This window comes from Pogona vitticeps, chromosome 7, assembly GCF_051106095.1.
Source record: "Pogona vitticeps strain Pit_001003342236 chromosome 7, PviZW2.1, whole genome shotgun sequence".
NCBI lineage: Eukaryota > Metazoa > Chordata > Lepidosauria > Squamata > Agamidae > Pogona > Pogona vitticeps.
The window spans coordinates 31,269,671-31,292,562 of NC_135789.1; the positions used below are offsets into that span (position 1 = coordinate 31,269,671).

Below are 22,892 nucleotides of genomic sequence, written 5' to 3' on the forward strand. Positions count from 1 at the left end.
AGTAAAGCCGTACAAGTTGAGTTGCGGTACATAAGGAATAAAAACATTAGATACTTTAAGCACAATTGACTAAAATGGACTGGTGAAATAAAAATGCAGCCTTCATTCAGTTCAAACTCGTTTCTGCAACAAGTCTGCCTGGATGAAGTGCCGCCTAGTGAGAAGCCAAGAGACCGCTTAGCTGTCCTCCGTCGGGAGTCCCAGAGCAGCCACACTTTCTTACGGAGGGTGTGATCGGAACCGTGCATGATCTCCTCGAGGGCTTTTAGGGTTGCCTTAGGCCTGCTCTCTTGATTCTGTCCTTTTCCTAAACTTTTTATTTGTATCGTACTGTTTGCTGCCCCCCCCACCAAGTAAACAGTGACCACCAAAATGTACCTCTCTGATACTTGAAGCCGAGATGCCAGAATAAAGAAGAGACCAGGAACGAAAGGCAGAATTTAAAACTAGATTTCTTACCAATTGCTCTGGAGACAGACAAGCTCCCGTTCACTCTCCAAGCCCCGAACCAGACCACGCAGCCCCCGAGGGCCTCGATGCGTTTCTTCTCATCCTAGAAACAGACGGTAACGTAACGAGGTGAGGAGATGTCTTGCTGCTGCCGGCGCTGCTCTATGCATTTCCCAGTTCTGTGTCCACTTTCACGGGTTAAAAGTGGAGTAAAAAAAAAACTGGTGACTGACAATTGCAGCCCGCATGTCAGTGCAAAGGTGAGAGAGCTAATGGGCTGGACCTGAATCAGAAGCGCGGAGGGGAACGTGCCATGCCGGACAGGGCCTCACCTCTCGGTCCGGCTTGTGAGGCTTCATCAGTTCCACCGCTTGGCCCCTTCTCACCAGCATCACTTGGGAGTCTCCCAGCCACGCGACGTACAACATGTTCCCTCGTATGAACGTCACCACGCCCGTGGTCCCGCACCGCAGGCTCTAGGGAGAAAACAAAGCCCATATCTTGGCATAGGCTGGAAGGAGCCAGAGGACTGCCGTTGGCAACTGTAACACCCCTCAGCCAAAAAAGAAAAAAAAGGGTGATTTGTTTTGTACAGTTCTGCCGCATTGTTTGGAATTGCCATCATCCATCAGTCCTTCGTTCTAAACTGAAGCCTCGCATATGCTCAGCAATATCAATGTCACATTTTGCAGCCTCTGATGTAATTTCTGAAGGGGGAAAAAAAAACAGCCACAGGTAAATCCCATCAGGGTGCAAAACCTGAGGCTGTTTTCCAAAGACGTCCTCCCTGCCTTCTGCTGCTTCTGTGTTGTGCCAAAGGAAAAGGAACGAAGAAGAGAAGATTCCCACAGGCTGGCCCTCGGTGTCCAAAGGGGGGGACTGAACGGTCCCTCCCACCTCTCTTTGGAGAACGGCAGGCCCAGGAGGCGAATCCGCCCTGCTAGACCCCCCACCCCTGTCTCTGGCGCTCCTGCCGGCCCTGCTGCACATGGCTCGAGACTCACGCACCCACCTCTCTGGCTGCCTTTTGCACAAAGCGTTCGTCCGTCACCCTGAAGGCTTTGCAGAGGGCCTCTGCGGGGTCGTGCTGGAACATCTCTTGGTGCACCAGGTTCACATGAAGGTGGATGGACGCGTAGATGGCGGCGTCCACGCCTCCGTGGCCATCGAAGACGGCAAAATAGGCCTGCTCCTCTTGATCCTGCCAAGGAAATCCCAGAGAAGCAAGAAGAAGCTAAGGCAGGGCAGTCTGGACACAATCCTCGGACAATGGTGTGGGTGTGTTATTAATACCGTTCCGGGGATTCAAGACAGGGAGTGCACAAGTGGCTGGCTTTGTGACAGTTCTCTGGCTGTTTCATGGCCACCAACTGCCTCCCTAGGAGAAGAAGCTTATTGGCAAGTAGAAACAAGCACTTACATCTCCTTTCTCTCTCTCGGGACACCCCGGAATCTCCTGGTGCTTGCCCTCCCTGAGGATTGCCCAGTGTGCCCTAGTTTTGCACCCTCAAGAAGGACCGTTACCTCAAGATTGAAAAGTGTGTTGAAGTCTGGAATGCAGACGTGCTTGTCTTCCATCTTCCGGCGCATGTTCTTGATCGCATGAATGGATGTTTCATAGTAACGGTGGGGCTTCGGATGGAGGGGGAAGTCCTTCACCCAGCTGCTGCAGGTTTCATGAAGTTTGGAAAACACTGTGCGGGCCAGCTTCTCTGTCTCTACTTCTGCAAGGGGCAAAGGAGTATTTAAAGACGTGCTACAGCTGTCAGTTATATGTCACTTGCCTGTCCCATTTGATTCAGTTGTACTTCCATTCACTCTTAATTTTTTCCCTTTGGAAAAATGGAGGGTATGGATTAAGCTTTACCATTTAGTTTTCAAATCCCCCATGAACTGCCTGCTGCATCATTTTGAATGTCTAGGATCAGCTACGCCTTGCCTGCTCGGTCAGCTCCGGAGCTCTGCTGACAGGACAGAAATGACCAAAACACAGCTTTCCAGCATCTGCCAGGCCTGAAGCAAAACAAGGGTGTTCACTGGGCACGCGGGTAGAATGTGTCCTTCCCTGGCAGCCTTCCATCGTTTAATATGGCCACCACTGAGGAGCCAGCGGCTGGCGGCCCTTCTTCTCACCTGCCCAGTCTGCCTCCCTGGCCTCAGGCAGCCCCAAGTCGTTCGACGTCAGGGCAACGGCAGATGGATTTTCAGCTACTCTGGGTTGCAAAACAGAAAGGCCGTATTTCACGTGTGTGGTTCGGTCCAACCAGCTCTTCGGAGGGATTGCCCGAGGTCTGCGCCAAGCTGCCGCGTGACGGTGTCTTTATGCTGGGTGTGGCATCGGAAAGGAGGCAGGGAAGCTTGGCCGCCAGGGGAAAACTCCCGTGGAAGGTGCCCACGTGCTGGTTCTGGTTCCTGAAAGGCTCCCCCTCCCCCCCCCGTGAGAGAGCACTCTTTATGTTCACCTCTTCAGTAATTGCTGCTTCGGATCTCTGTTTTTAAAGAGCCCTCCACAGCCTTGCCACCCCCGCACAGCTGTAAATTACTCATCCCTCGTTCATGGTTGCGGTGCTGTGCCAGGGCTGAGTCAGCTGCTGTCCTGCCTCTGCCGTGCGCCATTTCATCTCCCCCCCCCCTTTGCCTGAGAACAGTAGGGGTGTGTGTTGCAGAAAACAGGCTGCTTCATCGCATCCATTGCCATCGGAGCGTCCGCCTGGTCAACTCCACCTCACAGGAGTGGCTGGATGGCTGTTTTCGGCCGCCAGAGAAGCAAGGAAGCCAAGCTGATTCCAGGCGGTGTGTCTCTACAGATGGCCAGATCCTAAACATGGGAGCAGGCGGCGATTTCCACTAGTTGTGGTGTCCGAAAGCACTGATCGTGAAGTAAATGCAACGAATCTCACGATAAGACATGCACTGTGCAAATCCTTCTACCTTAGCAACCCAAAGAGGAGCCAAATGTCCAGCAAACGAATGGGGATTGGGAGCTTAAAGCGGTGCCTTCTTTCCAGTCAGCAAGGGCCGCAAGTGCCAGCACGGATGTGACCTGCAGCTCTCCTCTCTTCCCCCGGCAAACCAGTCTTAGCTGCCGGCACCGCGTGGGGTCTCTCGGTTGGCACAGGGCCCGCCTGTGTTCTCAGTCCAGGAATTGCCACCTTGCCGTGTTTTTGGCCAGTGCAGGAAAGCGTTCTGAGTAGGGCAGCCTGGAAAGAACTTCCCGCGTCCTCAAATATTCCGTGCGGATGATTAGTCTGAAAAATGTCAACATTTCCTGGGAAACTGTCAAATATTTATGCGAGTTTAAGAGATCTCAATTTGGAGCTAATGAGAACTGCTCAGCCAGAACAATGACAAATCGGCTTCCTTCACCTGATAAGGATGTGAAAGGCAGCAGTGCCTACAAGCAGGGAGAGCGGGGTAGAGACGGTGGCGTTTCTCAGCTTCGCAGTTGCAAATGCCACAGGAATTTTTTTAATGGTTTAAGCAAAGACCAGGGAAGGGAGAAGAAAGATGAGATCATTTTCCTGGCTGAACAACAACTGGCCTGTCAGCTTGTCGTAGGAGATCCTATCCTTCATGGTAATGAGCTGTTTGGAGCAACCCGCGGAGGGAGCTGAGTCAGCAGAAGCCTGAACGAGCTGCGCTGAGGGTGGAGGGGAAATTTTGCTGCATCATAACATGCAAACAAGCCAGAGAGGAAAATTTGGTCTTAAAAAAAAAAGGAGGGTGGGGAAGGGTTCTGGTGGCTGGTGAAACGATGCCGTGGTCTTGAGGGAGGATGCAAAAGAGGACGGAACTACAACCCCCACCGTCTGTGACCATCATCGGATGTGCTGGCAGGTGTCGATGCGAGTGGCTGTCCTACAACCTTTAAGGGGCCCTAGTTTCTCCCTACTTTTTGTCTCCAGAAATCCTACCGGCTCCCCAGTTGAGCCCAGCTGGATGCTCATCCAAGTGGTTGAGGCAGGCCAACGTTTAGCCGGCCCTGTGACAAGGGTTTTTGTCTCGCCATGAAATCATTGTTTCCCAAATCTGAGACAGGAGATGGGGGATTCCACTTTGGTGTTCCGGGCTGGCAGGCAACTCAAACAATTCACTCCAACCCCACTAGAGGAGGCGGGGGGAAAGGTGGCAATTGACCCCACTGCTTCCCGGAAAGGGCACGGATTCTTGGCTTCTTCGGCACAGTTCAAAGGTGGGGGTCCATGGAAAAGCCTGCCACTCCAGGGCAAGAGCAAGAAAGGGAGACGGGCTACTTTTCCAGGGAATCCGAGGAACTCAGGATTGGGTTGAGCCAAGAGACTCGGCTGACACAACCACAGACCCAGGTTAGACCAGCACTTACGGATGATCCCGTCCGGACTGTCTGCGTGCCTGCGCAAGTGATATGCCGAGAGGTCCCCTCGAAGGACTTCATCTGCCGTGGCACGGGCTACGGCTGCCGCCAGAAGGGAAGGGCAGTTACTGGAAGAGGAAAAGAGACCAGAAAACGAGTTTGTCATCCAGAAAGGTAACCAGTGGACAGCATCATGGTAACAGTGACACTGCGCACGGACTGGCAGCAGCTCCCCCTAGCAGTGGCTTCCTGCCCCCCCCTCCCGCCTTCCTCTGCTGGGGGTTGAACCTGGGACCTTTTGAGTAAAAACCTCAGGGAGTCCTGGCTCCTGCGCTATAGCCCTGCCCGCTCCCGTTCTGAAGCCCCTTTCCCTGCGGCATCTCGGAATTTAGCACGCTGTTTACGCAAGAGACTTGTAACTTAAGTGCACACGTTAAATCTCTGGGCTATTTCAATTTTTGTCATTTCGTGTTTATATAAGTTACTTAAACGGTGTGTTAAAAATAAAATGGAAGCCATGCCCTCCCAGATCATATCCTGTCAAGAATGAAGTTCTGGCCCTTTTTCACTTCCGTGCTGTTAGCCCCGCCCCCCCAGTGCTTTCTCGCCATTCTGCAGCCAACCCGCGTGGCTGCTGGGAAGCTCAGCGTAAAGCCCGCCCATTAAGCGCGCCAGAAAAAAGAAAAACCCAGCTGGTAGCACTATTAGGCTGTTGCAACCCCCCCCAAAAAACCCTCAAAAAACACAGCAACCCCAAAGAATCCCATGGAATCTTTCAAGCCAACAAGTTTGCTCCACTGTGGCCTTCCATGAACTGCACCTGAAGAAGGGGGTGCCTGCCGTTCACGGACGCTTAGACCCAATAAAGACCTATTTGTCAGTCACTCCCCCCCCCCCCGGTGCGTAACATCAGTTAACTTTAGTTAGCCACATTAGTTAGGTTTTGGGGAAGAAGCACCGTATGTGCCTGCATGTTTCTCATCAACCTTCCTGGCATTCCAGGAAGGTGCTAGTTTCGATTTCATTCATAACTAAGATATGTGGGGAAAAGGGGTATGTGTCAAATGTCTGCAAGAGCCAAAGAGTGAAGCTCAAGAAAGGGAAACTTAAGCAATAAAATTCAGAGCTAGCACCTATAGAAGTAAGATGGTAGAATTTTGACGGCATAAACACACATACTGTACATACAATCCTAAAGCCGGCTAGATTTTGAAATCTAGAAATCATATTTTTGTCTCTGTACTGGTTTTTATAAATCAGGGCATCATAAGGAGTTTTATAAAGGGAAATGAGTGTTCCTTTCCCAGAACGCCCTAAATTCAGTTGCAAGAACAGAGGGTTTCAAGGCCTTTGGGCAGCGTGATGTCAGCTTGCATGCCCCTCTCACGACGGGGTCTTTATTTTCTCCAAAGCCACTTTTTACTGCGTGGACAGGACGCAGAAGGAGTCACTCCATCGCACCTCCCTGTTACGATTCACACCAAAAGTGCCCTGTTTTTCCCCCTCGAAACCTTCCCGGAACGTGCACATTGTGGGGGAAGGACACTGCGTACATCTTCACAAAACACCTGCTACCATTTTCCACTGAGCCCCAAGCGGTGGCAGACAGAGACGGTGCTTCTCCCAGACATAAATGCGGGATTACTCCCTTGCCCCCTGCAAAGTTTTCACATTAAAAGGCTACTGAGAGGTGCAATCTCTCTGTTCCCGTTTCCTGATCCTTTTAATGGGAGATGCCAAAGGCTGAACCTCTGCCAAGGAGCACCGATCCTTTGCCTGCCATCATCTCTGTGTCTGCAGAGATGCCACAGGCGGGTGAGAAATTAAGGAGCCCCAGCCGAGGGGGCCTGTTTTGTGCACAGGCTTGAAACCTGCCGTCTCAGAGCGGTGGGAAGGGTGAGGGGTCAAGGGACCCGGCGTGTTTCCGGTGCGCCACAGCCCTCCCTGGCGGCTACGTGGGAGGTGCTGAGATTAACTGGGAGGGCCTGGAAGAGGCTGTCGTCCTGCTGCTTCTTTGGGTCACGCAAAGCGCAAGCGTTGGCACAACACCCGCGGCGGCAGCAGCCCTTCTGCAGTGCTGGGAACGGTGCCACCAAACGGGAAGGCGTCCTGCCCCCACCCATTGACTTTGGAGGGGCCGCCGTCTGAAGCAGGCTCACGTCACCTCCCTCGCTCGGCGCCCTTGCGAGCTAATGGCTCCGTGGCTCCGAGGGCCAGTCGTGGAGCACAGCGGCAGATTTCTCACCCTTCGCTCCCCCCACCAATCGCTTCCTCCACTTTGTTCTATTTCTGTTCTGAAGCTGGCAGAAAAAAGTCTACCAAGCTGTGGTGTGTTTAACCTTGTGCCAGACTTCAGAGGCCACCACTTTTCCATCTTAATGGGCAAACTGTGCCCCGAGGAACCCACAGCAGCCCCCCCCCCCGCATCCAACTCTTCCTCCTCCTCCTAATAATACAAACAGACGGGCCAGGGAATTAATTGCCTTTGACAGCTGTATGGTGCAAATCTTCTTAGGAGGGAGGTTTCCCAGGGACTGCACAGCAAGCAGGAAAGCCAGGGCTGTCCCTCTGCTCCTGACAAGAACAGTCCAGATCTCTCTCCAGCGGCTTCTGTTAAGGAACCTTAACTGGATTGCTGTGGGCCACCAAGCCAGGCTAGATAAAAATTTGCCCGGAAGACAATGGAGTTGACTTTAATCCATTCCAGAGAAATATGTACACGCAAAATCCAGTACCACTAGTATCAGATTGGATTTAAAACACAGGCTGAATGGAAAAGAATAGCTGGCAGCAGGTTTTCATGCAGGCTGTCTCTGTTTTGTATGATATTATAGGCAAGGCCTGCACATAGGAAACCACCTGCTTTCTTGCCCGTTCGCTGCACGCAAAATGTCGTAGGTAAAACTGGTTCCTGCAACGTGCTGTTTCAAAACTAAATTGTTAATATGAGTAAGTAGCACTGCTGCCAGAGAGAGGGTGTGTGTGTGTGCATGCGCACAACTTTGTTCAACCAAGGCAAATGTTGTTCAGGACATGCTGAAGCAACCAGGGGTTCCCGAAGTGGGCAAGGACGGTGGTCTCCGCTCCCCATCTGCAAAAGCATCGCGCAGAGTTGCTAGCAAGCAAGCTTGAAACGGTAGATTCAGCTGATGTCAGGATAATCCTTAGGGGCACACACACTGCCCATTTTTAAAAAAGCTACTTCGGCTCTGGTTTGTTTTACTGTCACGAGTAAAAGGTGAAAGAGCTGAAGGTGGAGGGTGTTCTCCTGACTTGCTGTGTTGTTCCTCACGTTCTGTGGCTGCTCTAAGCATGCAGTTTCCTCTTGTATATACAAAATGCAAGAAAACATTTTAGATGGCAGTTGCTTATGAGGAAAAAACAGGAGCTTTGTCTGAGGAGTTAGTTAGTGTACACTGGCTTCACCAGGATCTTTCAAAGATGCATCTGTGCTCTGACGCTGGTAAACTGCCAAGATTTTTAACTGATAAAGAGATATTTACACCAAATCAACTAATAACTGTTGACCTTCTACACGTTCCTGATATGTACTGGTCTGTCTGCCAAAGCTGTGTGTGTTCTGTGCCATGAAGCAACCCTCAGAGGGCTCTCAAAGTAAGTGAGATATATATGGAGTGGTTTTACCACATCCACACACCCCCCATGAGTTTCCATGGCTGAGCAGGGATTCGAACCCTTTTCTCCAGAGTCCCAATCTGTCACCATACTGGGAATTGAAAGCTGTGATGGAAAGTTCTTCACAGAAGAGAGAGAGGGCAACAGCAGAAGAGTTTTGTCTCTCCATAATGCTGGGAGTCTGCGTTATTCCAAGTTGTTTGGCTCCAAGAGAGACAGAGGAGGGAGCATCCGACTTCCACAAAGCAGCCTGAGGTGCTCCGGACACATCACTGGTGCACCTCAGGGCACACAATGAGGGAGAGGGGACTGCTAACGGCTGGGGTGACGCCTCAGATTCTCCCATCCTCTCCCTGAAAACATGACCTTCCTTGTCTGGCTGCTGTAGCGGCCATTGACCTGGCTGGGGTTCCTCCCACAGGAGGAAAAAGAAGCGCTCTGGTGCTTATTTTAAGGGAGCTGCTCAAGTTCTCTCACACCCGCACACAGAAATCTGAGCGGCTCCTGCAGACACGCAGGGCAGGAAGAACAACTTCTGTCTGCCCATTTGGCTTTCAAGAGATTTCCTGGAAGGGATAATATAATAGGGATTGTCTTTCCTAAGTTAAAGGGCTCAGGTAAGATGCTATAAACTTGGAAGAAGTAATGAAGATGACTACGATGACAATTAATTACAAAATGGAGTAGTTAAACTAGGCGGAGGATCTGAAACTGGGTTTCCCCAGGCAGTCTGTGGCTAGAAACCGATGTGATAGGTAGGCTGTATTTAGTACTGAAAGCATAATGTTGGAGGCATTTCATATTTCAAAGGAATCCCATGCTTAAGCTAATAAAAAAGAACTTCAAAGCAAGCTAATTTGCATGCCGAGGAGGAGGTATACGAAGCCCCTACTGTGACACTCAGGCACTTTCATTAGTTAAGGATTTTTCTAATCGTGGACGATCAGTGCCTGGTTCTGCCCTGTCTAATTACTCCTCGCCACTCTGCCTCTCAAGAAGGCCGTAGAGGCAGGAGAGGGATGATCAAAGTGATGGTGGGAGAGGGACAGTGTTTTTGATGTATCTTCGAAGGCGGATGCACATTGTTACTTGTTTTGCACGCAACTTCATAATCCAGCTGAAGTGTGGAGGTGAGAATTGCATGGGGGAAAGTGCCCTAAACCCGTTAACTTCAGGTCGTTGACAGCAACCTGATAACTTTAATGCTGGAGGCCGAGACCCCGCTCTGCACTCACGTCCTGTGATCTGAATGTGAAATGAACGGGTAACAAAAGCGGATCCTTATTTTGTTTGTTTGCTTTCTGTGCGGACTTTGCTTTAAGAGGGTGTGTCAAAACATGAAAATATATACAGATCAAAGGAAAACGGGGCCCTGTTTTGATCCACGCTCCCCAGCATTGCCTGTTTCTGTAACCTGTTCATTCTGCCCACTGCTGAGCCCCATTTCTAGACCCTTTGATTGCATATCTGCTGCAAGGCACTGCCACGGCAGCCACCTCCCTCCCCCGTTCCCCACCAGCCTCTTGGGGAAGATTCCAGCAGCGTCGAAAGGATGCCAGGTGTTATTAGAGATGTGCGGCATCAAATCCAAGAAGCAAACACCTGGTACTTTTTAATTATGGGAGATCAAACTAAATGAAATGGAGGGCAGCAAAGGATACATTTTAGATTGCAGGCGGTCTTCTCTTAAATACTATTTCCTATCCTTCGGTAGACATTGGGATAAGAAATAGTTCTTAGCAGACGTCACAGTATGGCGAGTGGTTGCTACGAGCGTAGAGGTGTGAAAACAGCCCCGGATAAATGCCACAAAGTTATCGGCTCTCAGACGTGTTTACTACCTTGTGGGTTAAGATTTATCAGAAAGTGGTGTTGGTGGAGAAACGATCTTCCTTTCCTCTGAGACCAGCCATCATTTGTCTTGTGGTGTCAGCCGGGAAGCAAAACTGAGGTCATTCCAGGGGGACTTGTTTGGCATACAGAAACACAGCCGTGGTGAAGGTCCCGTAGTTCTATCTTTGGTGGTGGAAAAAGGAATTGATTATAAAAATGACGGGTTACTTCCAAGCTCTGATGTCCAGTCACGTGCTCAAACAAAGCCAATATTTTAGAACGGTTTGTGGGAGGAGTTCCACACACTGAGCTTATTCGGGAAAGAGGGGCGGTGGAAGGAAGAATCCGGACACAGAATTGGGGAGGTTGTGGGGGAATAAGAGGGACTTGAGAACAACTTGTCCTGGACGGGAAAGGGAGAGGTGCCAGGAGGACAAGTTCTCCTCCCCACATTAAAGGGGTCGGATTTGGAAGGGGGGAAGAAACAGCAGCGGCGTTTTCCCTTCCTTCTCTCCAGAGATCTTGCCACCTCCACCCACTACAGAGCCGTGAAGAATGCAGGTTCAGGGCTGGCGGTCCCCTGCCAGCTTTGAGCAGGAGTTCTTTTCATCCTACGGGCAGAATCCCTCTTTTTTTCCTTGTCGTGGGTAAATACGGGACTGTTTCGAAGTCATACTGGGTCAGAAAGAGGTTCTCCTTGACTTCATGCACCAGGAAAGGAATTGGAGGTTTCAAGTTTCCCCGTTAATACTGACAGTGGAAAGAACCAGACTCTGCATAGGCAGGGACCTTGAAGGTGGGCTTGGCATCGTTCCCTTTGAAACAAACACCTTGGTCCCATAGACCAGACCCACAGGGGCACCCTTGTGAACCTTTGCGGTTCCACAGTGGCCAGTGTTTGTTCAGAAGGACTTCACCAGTCCAGCCCGTAACCCAGCTAAGCCATTTGTCCAAATTTGTGAGACTGCGATGTAGCAGCTGCCATTAATAAATGATTTATGCCAGTGTGATGTGAACTGTAAATAACTGGAGCTCCATGGAACAGAACTTTGCTCTGAAACGTGTACACTGCTGGTGCCTCCTGAGGGTGCCTCATGCCTCGTCTCTCTGTGGTTCTGAAGGCAAGAACCAGCGTTGGAAGGCCCGCAAAAGCAACATCTGAACCGCCGTGTCTAAAAAGAGAGGCAAGCCAGAGAAAGCGGGCCTGATCTTTTGGACCCAGAGTTCTACACTGAATTTATATCCCTGGGGTGTCCAGCAGCTGTTCCCTGTTCCTGCTTGCTGGGGTGGCGTGAGCCGGATTCACATTCGGAGGCATGACAAGGGATCGCTTGTCGCGAGGAGCTTGGCTTCACACCGATCTGCCCCACCCTCCAACTATGGCCGTGAAGGAGACGAGCCAGGCTGTCACCCCCCTGAGCACGGCCCGTCAGCCTCTCCAGCTTCGGAGTCCCAGGAAGAAAGAAGAAGCAGGCGTGTTCAGGGCAGCATGGACCTCAAGTCCCATCAGCCCTAAGCACCATCGCTATGGGCGGAGATTGCTGGGAGTCACCGTCGGATAACACCTAGAGGGTCACACGTTGTCCACCCTAATCTAAGCCAGGGTGATCTACCTTTCTACGCTTTTCCACAAACTGTGCAGGAGGGACTCCTGTGCTGCCATTTCTCTCCTGTTCAAGTAAAGACCTTCCGAAGACACAGAGGACAAGATGGCCACCCTCTGCCCCCCCCCCAACACACACAGAAGGCTGACTCGGCTCCCCCTTGAATATACACCTTGCTGGATCTTGTCACAGAAGGAAGAGCCAGGCAGCTGCCCTGGCCGCCCCTAGCAACGGATACCTGGTGGGGCACTTGCCCCGTTCTGCCTAATGGCAGGGCTGGTCTTAACCGCATAAGCTCTTGCTGTGCTGCAGAGAGACAAAGGAGAGAAAGCACATAGCAGATGGAGAGAATGCCTGCCTGTCCGGCTGGGTCCTTCCTTTCAAAGTCTTAATTCCATTTGAAATCGCCCGTCATCCCATGATCCGTTCTACTTGGTGGGGATGTTATGGGGGGAGAATTATTGATTCTTCTCCGCTTGGTTTTCAGTCAATCTGAAAGGCAGCATGATTCAATTTCTTCCTAAATAGCCCATTAGTAAACAAAGAGAGCCGTCCTTCCATCTCAGTTCCTCTATAATTTAAAAAAGAAAAGGAAGATAAGGGAGATTAATTTAATTTTATATTTGAATGAAAGCCAGCACCAAGTTTTATTTACATTGTGTAATGGTTTTATTTAGAAACAATGTCCTCTCCCCCTGCCAGAATACTGCAAAGTGTTCTTAAATGAAGGAGTTACCCTAATCTTTTAGAAAATAACCAATATAGAGAAATATAACCCCCCCCCCCCGCATCCAGGGTTCCTTATCTTAAAAGCCTGGACTATAAACATTGGGCCACAAGATTCTCGCACTTGCTTTTGCTCTCAAACCAATTTTCTTCAGCAGAGGAGAATTCTTCTTGCCAGGCAGTGCGTTTCCCAGACTGAATACGATCCTTCTCATTAGAGTATGGGATGAAATAGGGGCTCTTCTTAAAACTCTTAAGCATCTGGGCAAAACCCTTCAACGGGGGGGGGCTCTCCTTATCAGCCACGTGGGAAGGAATGACGAAAGGGAGAGCTGATGGGCGCAGGAGGTTGAATGTAATACAGGAATGTGCTACCAATAACAGTTCGCTCAGAATTCATTCCTTCTTTGGCATACCAAAGACACAGCTAAGGTAATGTAGGATGATAACATGACGAGAGATACTGTCACTCATGACTGTGCGGTGCTAATTAAATTGTTTTCAATTATACAGTTACAAGGGGCGTGTCTGTCTTCAACCTTTAGGTGTATCTTGTACCACAGATCAGTGGCATGTAACACAGTCTACATTTAAAAGAAAAAGTAACTTGTGTACAATTGTAGTCCCTTCTCAGTGGCAAGAAAGCAAGAGGTTCTTTTTTTAAAAGGTGTCATCACCTACTACTACAGTGGTAGGCTTGGAACCTAAAGAAGAGTACCACAATTCCATATGGCTTCCAGGAGAGGGAAGGCTCATGGATTCCTGAGCATTTTGTTCCCACTGGAGAAGTAAGACCTTCGGGTTCAAAGGCCTTTAGGAATTTAAGGGGCCGTTTTCTTGCCTTTGATCCCAGTCTCCTTTGCTCTGCTCTCCTGGGCACCACCTTCCCTCTCTGCCACACTCTTCCTTTGCCAGGTTGTTAGAAGCTAATCCTCCAGCAGGGATCCACTTTACTCTCAGCTCCTCTGTGTGTGTCTGTGAGCGTGCGCGCCTGCGACAACTGCATAAATCATCCAAACACAAGCTAAAGCTGAAGAGCTTCATTTATTTTATTCAAAGACAAAGGAGCGCCCATGAACCACTCTGCTTACGGAGGAATGTGCCACATAAACGGTGCGCTCTTCATTCATCTAGATGTTCAGCCGGCTCCGCCCCTGAAGGCACATTTCATCATTTACCCATTAAAGAATTCATTAAAATTAAACGAACCACTTCTTTGCAAGGTGCAAACTCAACCCCGCAGAAGGCAACCCTGCATGAATCAATATGTGGAAAGATCTGAAAGGGAATTTATTCAGCAGCAGCAGCTCCACTTACTTCAGCAAGGCTATGTCACCTAGGGGAAAGAATGGGTCCCCTCTCCCCTTCTGCCACGGATATTTTTAGCCATGCAAAGTAGGATAATCAAAGTTACTGACTGCAAACATTCCTATTAAGGGTAATGCATTAAGTCCTCTCTCCTTGAGAGGCATTGCGTCTGAACAAATTATGACCATTTTCTCGAGGAGACTGCGAGTGTTAGCTTAATGTTGCAATTACTGCTCGCCAGAAGGCGTGCGCCTGTGACCTGTGGGAATACGAAAACGGTACGATGAACACCCCACGGGATCCAACCGTGCAGTTATGCAAACTGTTTAAAAGTTTCGACACCCTTCTCTCACTGTGCCATTCTTTCACGCTCTCCTCTGGCGCTCCCAGCAAAAAGATAACCTGCTGGGTCGGAGAACATCACGCTCCCTTTGCAAAGGTATTTAAGACAGGATGATGGGCCTGAGCAATCTAGTCATCACCATCTAGTCCTGACTTTGGCAAACGGTTGCTCTTGGCTCTGAAGAGTGGCCCTCAACTCTGCCGCACCAGCCACGAACTACCACATTTTCAAAAGGCCAAAAATCTCTCCTTAAAGGCCTAAAGCTTCTCTTGGAACGAGGCAGATATGTGTAGCCCAACACTTTAGAGGAGAGGATCCGCTGCCCCAGTCAGTCAAGTGGCATCTGTTTGCCAATGAGCTTCTGAAGCTTGTTTGTTTATATACATTTATGAAATTCACACACCTCCCAATAAAACCAGCAAATGACTGAAAAAATCACAGGCGAAGCAAATTAGCCACTGATTCCATAGAAAGAGTTCAGATATCAGAATGCCAGAAGTAAAACCATTAAAGCAAAAGATAAATGTTTAGGAAAATAAAATTAAGGACTGAATTGCCTGTTAGAATCAAATGATACCTAATCAGAAACTTGCTAATATAAGAATCCTCACCATTCCATACTCCTGAGAGGGGAGTTCCTGGACTGTGCCCATGAAGCCGCTGGGAGGGCCTCCCGAGCAAGCCCAAAGTGGCTTTGCCAACCTAGGCAGATGGAGCCTAAGTTTCCGCCAGCGGGAGGGTGTCTGTGCAAATTGCCTGAGTCCCTGAACTCTGCGGGGATTAAACTGGGTGTACTTTCAGTCACTGCCAATGCATGCCAAGAACAGGCACAGGTTATGCAGACTTATGGCCAAGGCCCACTGGCTCTGCACCCACCAGAGCTGGAAAAGTCCAGAGTGCAACACAGGTTAAGTAACTTTTATCTTCACCAGCAGCTTAAAATGTGCTAAACCTCAATTAGGGCAAAATGGATCTGTCCCACAAGAGAGGAATCTGCAGAAAGGCTGTTGCGTATGGTTTAGATCTTTCTCCAGAGAAAAAGGGTGGGATGGAACTGGAATGGATGCTGTCGCAGTTCAAGCTCCAAAAAATTTGTTGTAGGTACACGTGGCACCATTCACAACCAGAGAGAGGTGGAGGCGCCCCTGGTTCACCCAGCCTTTTGCTCAGCATGGTGGTGGATTTCAGATCTCTATTCCCCCCCCCTCGTTTCAGCCTACTTGTCAAGTGGCACTGGCACTAGAAAGCTGGTGTGTTACATCTCTCCCTGAAACACATGGAACAAAAGATGTTACAGTAATGTTCTACACATTGACGAACAAACCAAATCTTACTTTTTAATTTTGCTGATGAAAGAAACCCGGCCTGACTTGAAAGGAGCACCTCCTCCTTTCCCAGAGGCCTAAAAGTCACTATAGAGCTCGGATAAACCTTGGCCAAAGGCTTCTTGAAGCAACACACAAGTCTCGAGTCTCAACATCCTAAGGGCTGAGTTACCTACACATTGGACTCCCAACAGGATTCTGTTCTATTAAGGTGCATAGTCATTCCCGATGTTCTTAATAAATAACAGTTGCCAGTTGTACTTAAGCTAAAGAAATTGAATTATTTATAGTACAGAAGAATAATGGAGGGCAGGTAAATGCTTTCAAAGATTACCCCAGCTCTCTCTTTGGGGACAGTCTCTCCCTAAGCCACCTTGACCCATCTTCTCTTGAGCTGGGGACGTTAAGCAAAGCAGCTCCAGTTCTTACTCTGAAGGATTTCTGAAAATGATGCAGCCGGGAAGATAGCGAATAGTGGGCTACTGCTGTTGTTCCTTCCCCCTGATTAACTGCATGCACAGCTTGTAAAGAACCAAAATACACATGGCAATCACAAGCAGAACTTAGAAAGAAGAAACCTAGATAATTGCCTTAAATACATTCCTGTCACATAAGACAACTTTCTGTGTTCTCCGCTGCTAGTCAGCCTGCCTCTCTTTTCTAAAGATCCCCAGACAATCTGGAATACCCTTCCCTCCCCCCCCCAATATGTACAAACATGGAACAAAACGAGGAGGTAGAAAAGGAATAACCAGGATTCTCCAGTTCAGTGCTGCAATTCATTTGGGCAGAAGAGCCAGCCTGCCTAGATTAGACTGTTTCAGGCAGCAGATTCTGGGGGACGGCCGTGGCTACCCTTCAGTGGCTTCTCTTGAGCCTCCTGGTCCTTCCTCTTGTTTGAAGTAGAGAGACATAGCAGAGAAATTGTGTGTGTATGTGTGTGCAAAGCAATCGAAGGGCAGACCTTGAGGGCCACTTATGTCCCCCACTGAATACAGAGTAATTTTCATGTGGGAAACAGCACCCACCATCATATTGGAAAATGGGGCATTTACAAAGCGTAATTCATTGCAAACTAGTTACAAAAGCATTAAAACACTAAGACTCTGTGACAATAGGGAAAAAAAACCCCACATCTATTGGTTTTCATACATGGGGAATTTCCATCCTCCATCCTATATTGAGGGCCTTGTGCCCGTTTGTGATCTCTATGAGAAGATCTGCCAGCTTGGTTTGGTCAAGGATAGCCAGGAGACCTTGTTGGGAGTCTCTCCCCCCTTATATCCGACCTCTGACGGTGCCTTGTGTGTCTCCCTGGAGTTTTCTGCCGGCACATCAGAGCAAGGGGTTTATAAAGATTCCCTCCATGCAGAGAAGAAAGCAAGACCCTCTGACCAAAGGTGGCCCTCAGGAATCCCTGGATCTGCTCTTGTCTCTGATCTGCAGTCGGAATTTAGAGGCCGAGGGAAGTTTTGCAGCAAACCAAGCTGTGGTCGGCAGCCTGAAAGGACCTTCATAGCTAACCTTTGCTTTGCTCGCTGGCAGAAACAAACAAAAACCCAGCAACTCCTCAACTATGTACTGTTTCAAGTGAAGCACTTGACCTATTAGTGCTGCAGGGGCTGTGACAGTGTCAATATTTTGTTTAGGATTCTTAAGCAAGTAGGACCAAAACAAACGGGCAAAGTTTACACAGAATCTGCGCCAGAAGAGACGCTGCTCTTTTGCCGCATTCCCCGTTTTTACGGCATCGCTTGCCGCTCTTTGTATGCAAATAACCCTTTTCAAGGGTCCAGTGAAAGTGAACCCCACGGTAGACTTTCCGTGTTTGCGGCACGTGGGATTCCAGTCCAAAAGTGTTAACGAAATTCCAGATGAAACCTTGTATTTGGCGGCTGTGACGTAAACAGGAATGTCTCCTTATTGCCTTCTGATGGGATCCAGGTGGTGGACTCTGCTGCTAAAGAAGACGTCAGCCACTAAATGACGAAGCACAAGAACCTGGGATGAAATCTGAGCCTTTGTTTCTCAGCGCACCGACGGCCTCCCAGACCCCCAGAACGGTTTAGCTTGCCTGCAGCTCTTCCTCTATATATAGATCTTTTGCGCACGGAGGTGATACGGATTGATTCTGAATGAGGAGAGGATTTCAAACCAGTCTGGCTGAGGAAGGTTACACAACGCGTGCAGTTTTCACACTTAAAGCTGCAGGAGAGATCAGCCAACCATTCAGAAAGGCATTGTGCAGATATGGCGCTGCTTTTTAAAAGCTAGGCCAAACCGCACACCAGGCCTGCCCTGACCTAAGACGTTTCGATGCATGATGTGGAAAGTTCAAAGGCGTGCCTTTTTCTGTTAATTAATATCAAATACAAAGCTACATAGGAAGGTTTCTTCCTTGCACCCTGGTGGTGGCTTCCACACCGGTTTTTAAGGGCTAAAACCGGCATGACATATGATATGATGGTTAGTATCCCTTAATTCATTAATATTAGCTGCATTTACACGCCATGCTTCCCTCACTGACCTTGAAGGGCCCTGTTCATTCTCTCCCTCCCGCTTTGTCCTCAGAACATATCTATAAGGTTATCTGGTGAATTTCATGGTGCAGCAAAGACTTGAATCTGGATGCCAGATTAAACACACCAAAGTGGTTTCTTCTGCACTTGCGGCTTATGTTTTTAAATAAACAAAACTAGCCATACCTTAAAGAAATGGGAGTGCCTGACCACCTTATCCTGAGAAATCAATACATGGGACAGGAAGCAACAGTTAGAACTGGATATGGAACAACTGATTGGTTCCAAATTGGGAAAGGAGTACGACGAGGCTGTATATTGTCTCCCTGCTTATTTAACTTATATGCAGAATACATCATGCGGAAGGCTGGACTGGAGGAATCCCAAGCCGGAGTTAAGATTGCCGGAAGAAATATCAACAACCTCCAATATGCAGATGATGCCACTCTGATGGCAGAAAGTGAGGAGGAATTAAAGAACCTCTTAATGAGGGTGAAAGAGGAGAGCACCAAAAATGGTCTGAAGCTCAATATCAAAAAAACTAAGATCATGGCCACTGGTCCCATCACCCCCTGGCAAACAGAAGGGGAAGAGATGGAGGCAGTGACAGATTTTACTTTCTTGGGCTCCATGATCACTGCAGATGGTGACAGCAGCCACAAAATTAAAAGACACCTGCTTCTTGGGAGGGAAGTGATGACAAACCTAGACAGCATCTTAAAAAGCAGAGACATCACCTTGCCAACAAAAGTCTGCATAGTCAAAGCTATGGTTTTTCTGTAGTGATGTACAGAAATGAGAGCTGGACCGTAAAGAAGGCTGATCGCCGAAGAATTGATGCTTTTGAATTGTAGCGCTGGAGGAGGCTCTTGAGAGTCCCCTGGACTGCAAGGAGAACAAACCTATCCATTCTGAAGGAAATCAACCCTGAGCGCTCACTGGAAGGACAGATCCTGAAGCTGAGGCTCCAATACTTTGGCCATCTCATGAGAAGACTCCCTGGAAAAGACCCTGATGTTGGGAAAGTGTGAAGGCAAGAGGAGAAGGGGACGACAGAGGAAGAGATGGTTGGACAGTGTCATCGAAGCGACCAACATGAATTTGACACAACACCGGGAGGCAGTGGAAGACAGGAGGGCCTGGCGTGCTCTGGTCCATGGGGTCACGAAGAGTCAGACGCAACTTAGCAACTAAACAACCACAAAAGCCATCCTGGTCCTATATATGACTGTTAGGGTATATGACAAAAAACCATTCAGACACTATGCTTTTGACAGATTCCCACCCGCCCCCTCCTTGCATGGTTCGAGATACCCACAGTTTATTTGCCATGACACCTGCACTGGGCAGTCCAAGGCTGTTGCCTCAAAACCTTATTTTTTAAAACTTCTGGTCTAAAGTATGATTAGCATAATAATCAGATGTTATGACAAACGATGGGCCTCTCAAAAGCAAGGGATTGGGAAGGATTTCAGAACAGTGCTCCTAAGCCCTGGCCGCGTTAAGCCTGTTTATCCGGACATGTATTTCTGTGCCCAACTGTGGCGTGCTCTGGACCGTGTTGGTGCCCGTCTCGTTTGCAATCTGCCCTGCCTTTTCTCTTCTTCTGCAGCTCTCCACCAGAGCAAGTCCTAATCCTGTGCCACAAATCCTCCCCGCTCTGCAGTTCTAAGATTATGATTATTATAAATCCCTGTTCTGAGTCTCTGCCATATTAGGCAGCTTGCAAAATGTTGCTTGTAATGCCTGACCTGTTCTGTACCTGTTCTAACCGTTGTTAGATTTCCATGGAGGATAAGACAACCCCACGGAACTGGAAGGTTAGGTCACAAGCAGGTTCTAAGCAGAAGGCACCCTTGAGATGGGCAGAAAATCTGTCTGGAGCTGCTAAGACATCCACAGTAATGATCCAGCTCCACGTTCCCTCAAATGGCATGGAAGCCACCACCAGAAAGACTCCGCCCCCCCTTTCTAATTCAAGTTATGCTTAGTTGCACCAGGGCAGGTTGTGCCCGCCAGGCAGCAAGTCTGAGATGTCATAAAAAGGCATCATGGGGTTGAGTTGTTTCATTTGTGGAGTCGTTTCATACGCACTACAGTTCCCAGAATCCTGCAGCTGGCACCGCTACTGGTCATGCTGGCTAGAAGATATGGGAAAGTTGTCATCCCAAGAAGGCTCTGGTACCGCCAATGGCCAAGATCCTTGTGGATCTTCTGCCAGAATAACTCGGCTGGGCTCGGGTGCCGTATGTAGGGATTGAGGAACCAGATGGTTTGACTCGTAAGGGAGAGGAGGGCAAGTTATCGGGTGCTTCAAAATATCTGGTGTTTCACAAAACGTCTAGGGCTGATCTTGGATAACATGTAGAAACACAGGGAGTTTAACATGTTTTTGTAAAGGAAGGCATCCCTGATTGTGGTTGGTCTCCCTAACATTTGAAGGGCATCTCATGAACTTCGGCTTGCACAGGAATGCCTGCCATCTCTGTGAAACTTCATCATCCACTCGACTGTCCAGGAAGGAAGAAGCAAACTGAGACTGTTCTGTCCACCCAGGTCAATGGTCAGCAGAGAGTAAGAATGGCTGCCATATCAAGAACATTAGAAGACCAACCCAGTCCAGGAGTGACCTGTTTATCATAGTGGCCATCCACTGGGAAGTCTATAAGCACAATGGCTCTTTCTCATTCATTCATTCATTCAAAAGTACTGTATTATAACGCTGCGTGTCATGGGCAGAGCGTCCAGGCATGTCCCACCTGGTGGCTGAAATCTCACGGCTAATCTGAGTTACAGCTTGATCCCAGTACTGATCTGCTTGCTCAGTAATTGACTCGACTGATTCAATACTTTTGCTGTGACTAGTGATTGGATTTAGGTTTCTATGGCCAGTATACCCAAGTGATGTATGACAGAACATATAAAATTTCCAATATGAAGATAAAACATCCAAAATAGTTGCAACGGTTAGAGGGGCTGCTCAGAGATGAATATGTGATGACCATGTATTATCCTTCAACTGGGCCCAAATGCCTCCTGTTTTGAATATGGTGACGTCTTCAGTTATCTACAGCTACCTAAAGGTGGCCAGTTTAAGCCCATTCTACCGTCAAGCTGATCAGATAAAATGCCATTCTTGTTTGCTTTTAATTTTACACCCAAAGTCAAAAGGCACAGAAGAGGCTGTATTTTCTGAGAACGCTTGGGCAGTTAAATTTATCTCAGCATTTACTTCTGTCCTACTATTGTAGCACCATTGAGAGAGTCCTAACCTATGGCATTCTGGCATGGTTTGGGAGTAGCTCTGTAGCGGACAAAAAAGCTCTACAGAGAACCATTAAAATTGCCCAGAATATCATCAGGCTCCAGCTATCAACCCTGGATGACATCTTCACATCCCGCTGTCTGAGGAAGTCACACAACATCCTTAAGAGACTTTTCCCATCCTGCTCACAACTTCTTTGAACTGTTGCCGTCTGGCAGAAGATACAGAACAATTAAGACTCGGACCACACGTTTTCTGAATACTTTTTATCCCAGAGTTATAATTGCACCTAATAATGAACTTAAAGCCCATCAGCAGTGAACAGCTGGACAGTGTTACTTCGCCTGCGGTGCAGATGTTTGTGTTCTTAGTGGGGGATTTTTAGTGGGTGGGGAGTGTTTGGGGATTTTTTATGTGTGTGAACGTGGGTCTGGTCTCTGGGTGAATTTCGTTGTATGTGTATGCTATGTATATACTTACAATGACAAATTTAATAAATAAAAACATTAAAAACTTCATAACAGCAAGCAGTAGGGAAGAGCACCACCCTGCTGACGAGAGGTTTTGCTGGCAATAAGACGTGAAAAAGCAAAATTGGGAAAATACAGTATTTTCTAGTTTCATCTGAGAGACAGGACTTAAAACCAGGTCACTTTAAAAAATACCCCATTTAATTTGAGAGACAAACAGAAGGCTGAATTACCTGAATAAAATTACCTGAAAATAGTCTCTCTGAATGGCACAGCCATCCATGATTGCATACAGGAATTAATACTGACACAAAGATGAGGTTAAAGTAATAATAGTTGGGGAGCAAATATGAGGATTGGATGCAATGAGTATATATATCAGCTGTTTAGTCAGAATGTGGGAAATGATTAATCCCAGCCATGGGAGAGAAAGGCTGTCAGGCAGAATAAGGCTCTTAATGGCTATCTGCTGGCAGCCAGTGTCAGAGGCAGGATACTGGGGAGCATAACTGAAAGGGGCTGTTGTGTCCCCCCCACATCCTACTTGTGGGCTTCTACTTGGCCAAGAAAGGACCTGAATGCTTGACGAGACAGACCTCCAGACTGATCCAGCGCCTCTCTCCTTACTGTTACTGTTTCAAAATGGCTGCACCGATGCACATTGGTACAGAATGTAGGCGCACCTTGCTTACATTATATTGCATTTCCCATAAAGCTGAGATGGATACAGCTCCACTTGAAGGAGAATACAGTTAAATAAGACTAACCCGCCTCCTTCTAACACTCCTGGGGTTTTTTTTTGCTTGGAGCACTGCGCCAGGAAAAATAGATGCTTAGGTTTCATTTTCGTTCCGCGCATAATCACACATTCTTCTGTAACCTCCTCTACTCGTACAGCACGGTAGCTCAGGATTCTCTGTCCTCGCTTTGTCTGACACCGTTGGTAAAATGTCTGTTGGTGTTACGAACCGAGAATAGCTTGAAGCCCCAGGTGGTAGAGAAAAGTGGCTATTCCAATCCTGCAGGCACCAGGCCAAGACAGCCAGCTCGACGAAAGAAAGGGATTGTATGAGACAGCAG

General features: G+C 48.5%; 1 protein-coding gene across 1 annotated transcript in view; it reads right to left on the reverse strand.

Moving 5' to 3' along the window:
• PPM1E (protein phosphatase, Mg2+/Mn2+ dependent 1E) overlaps window positions 1–22,892 on the reverse strand; it is a 71,396-nt gene that overhangs the window by 6,160 nt on the left and 42,344 nt on the right. Inside the window, exons 2-6 of the mRNA XM_072978578.2 lie at window positions 4,793–4,911; window positions 1,975–2,174; window positions 1,463–1,651; window positions 783–926; window positions 460–553 (exon numbers count right to left, since the gene is read on the reverse strand). Of these exons, the coding sequence (XP_072834679.2) occupies window positions 460–553; window positions 783–926; window positions 1,463–1,651; window positions 1,975–2,174; window positions 4,793–4,911 (746 nt within the window). The remainder of the gene's footprint in view (window positions 1–459; window positions 554–782; window positions 927–1,462; window positions 1,652–1,974; window positions 2,175–4,792; window positions 4,912–22,892) is intronic.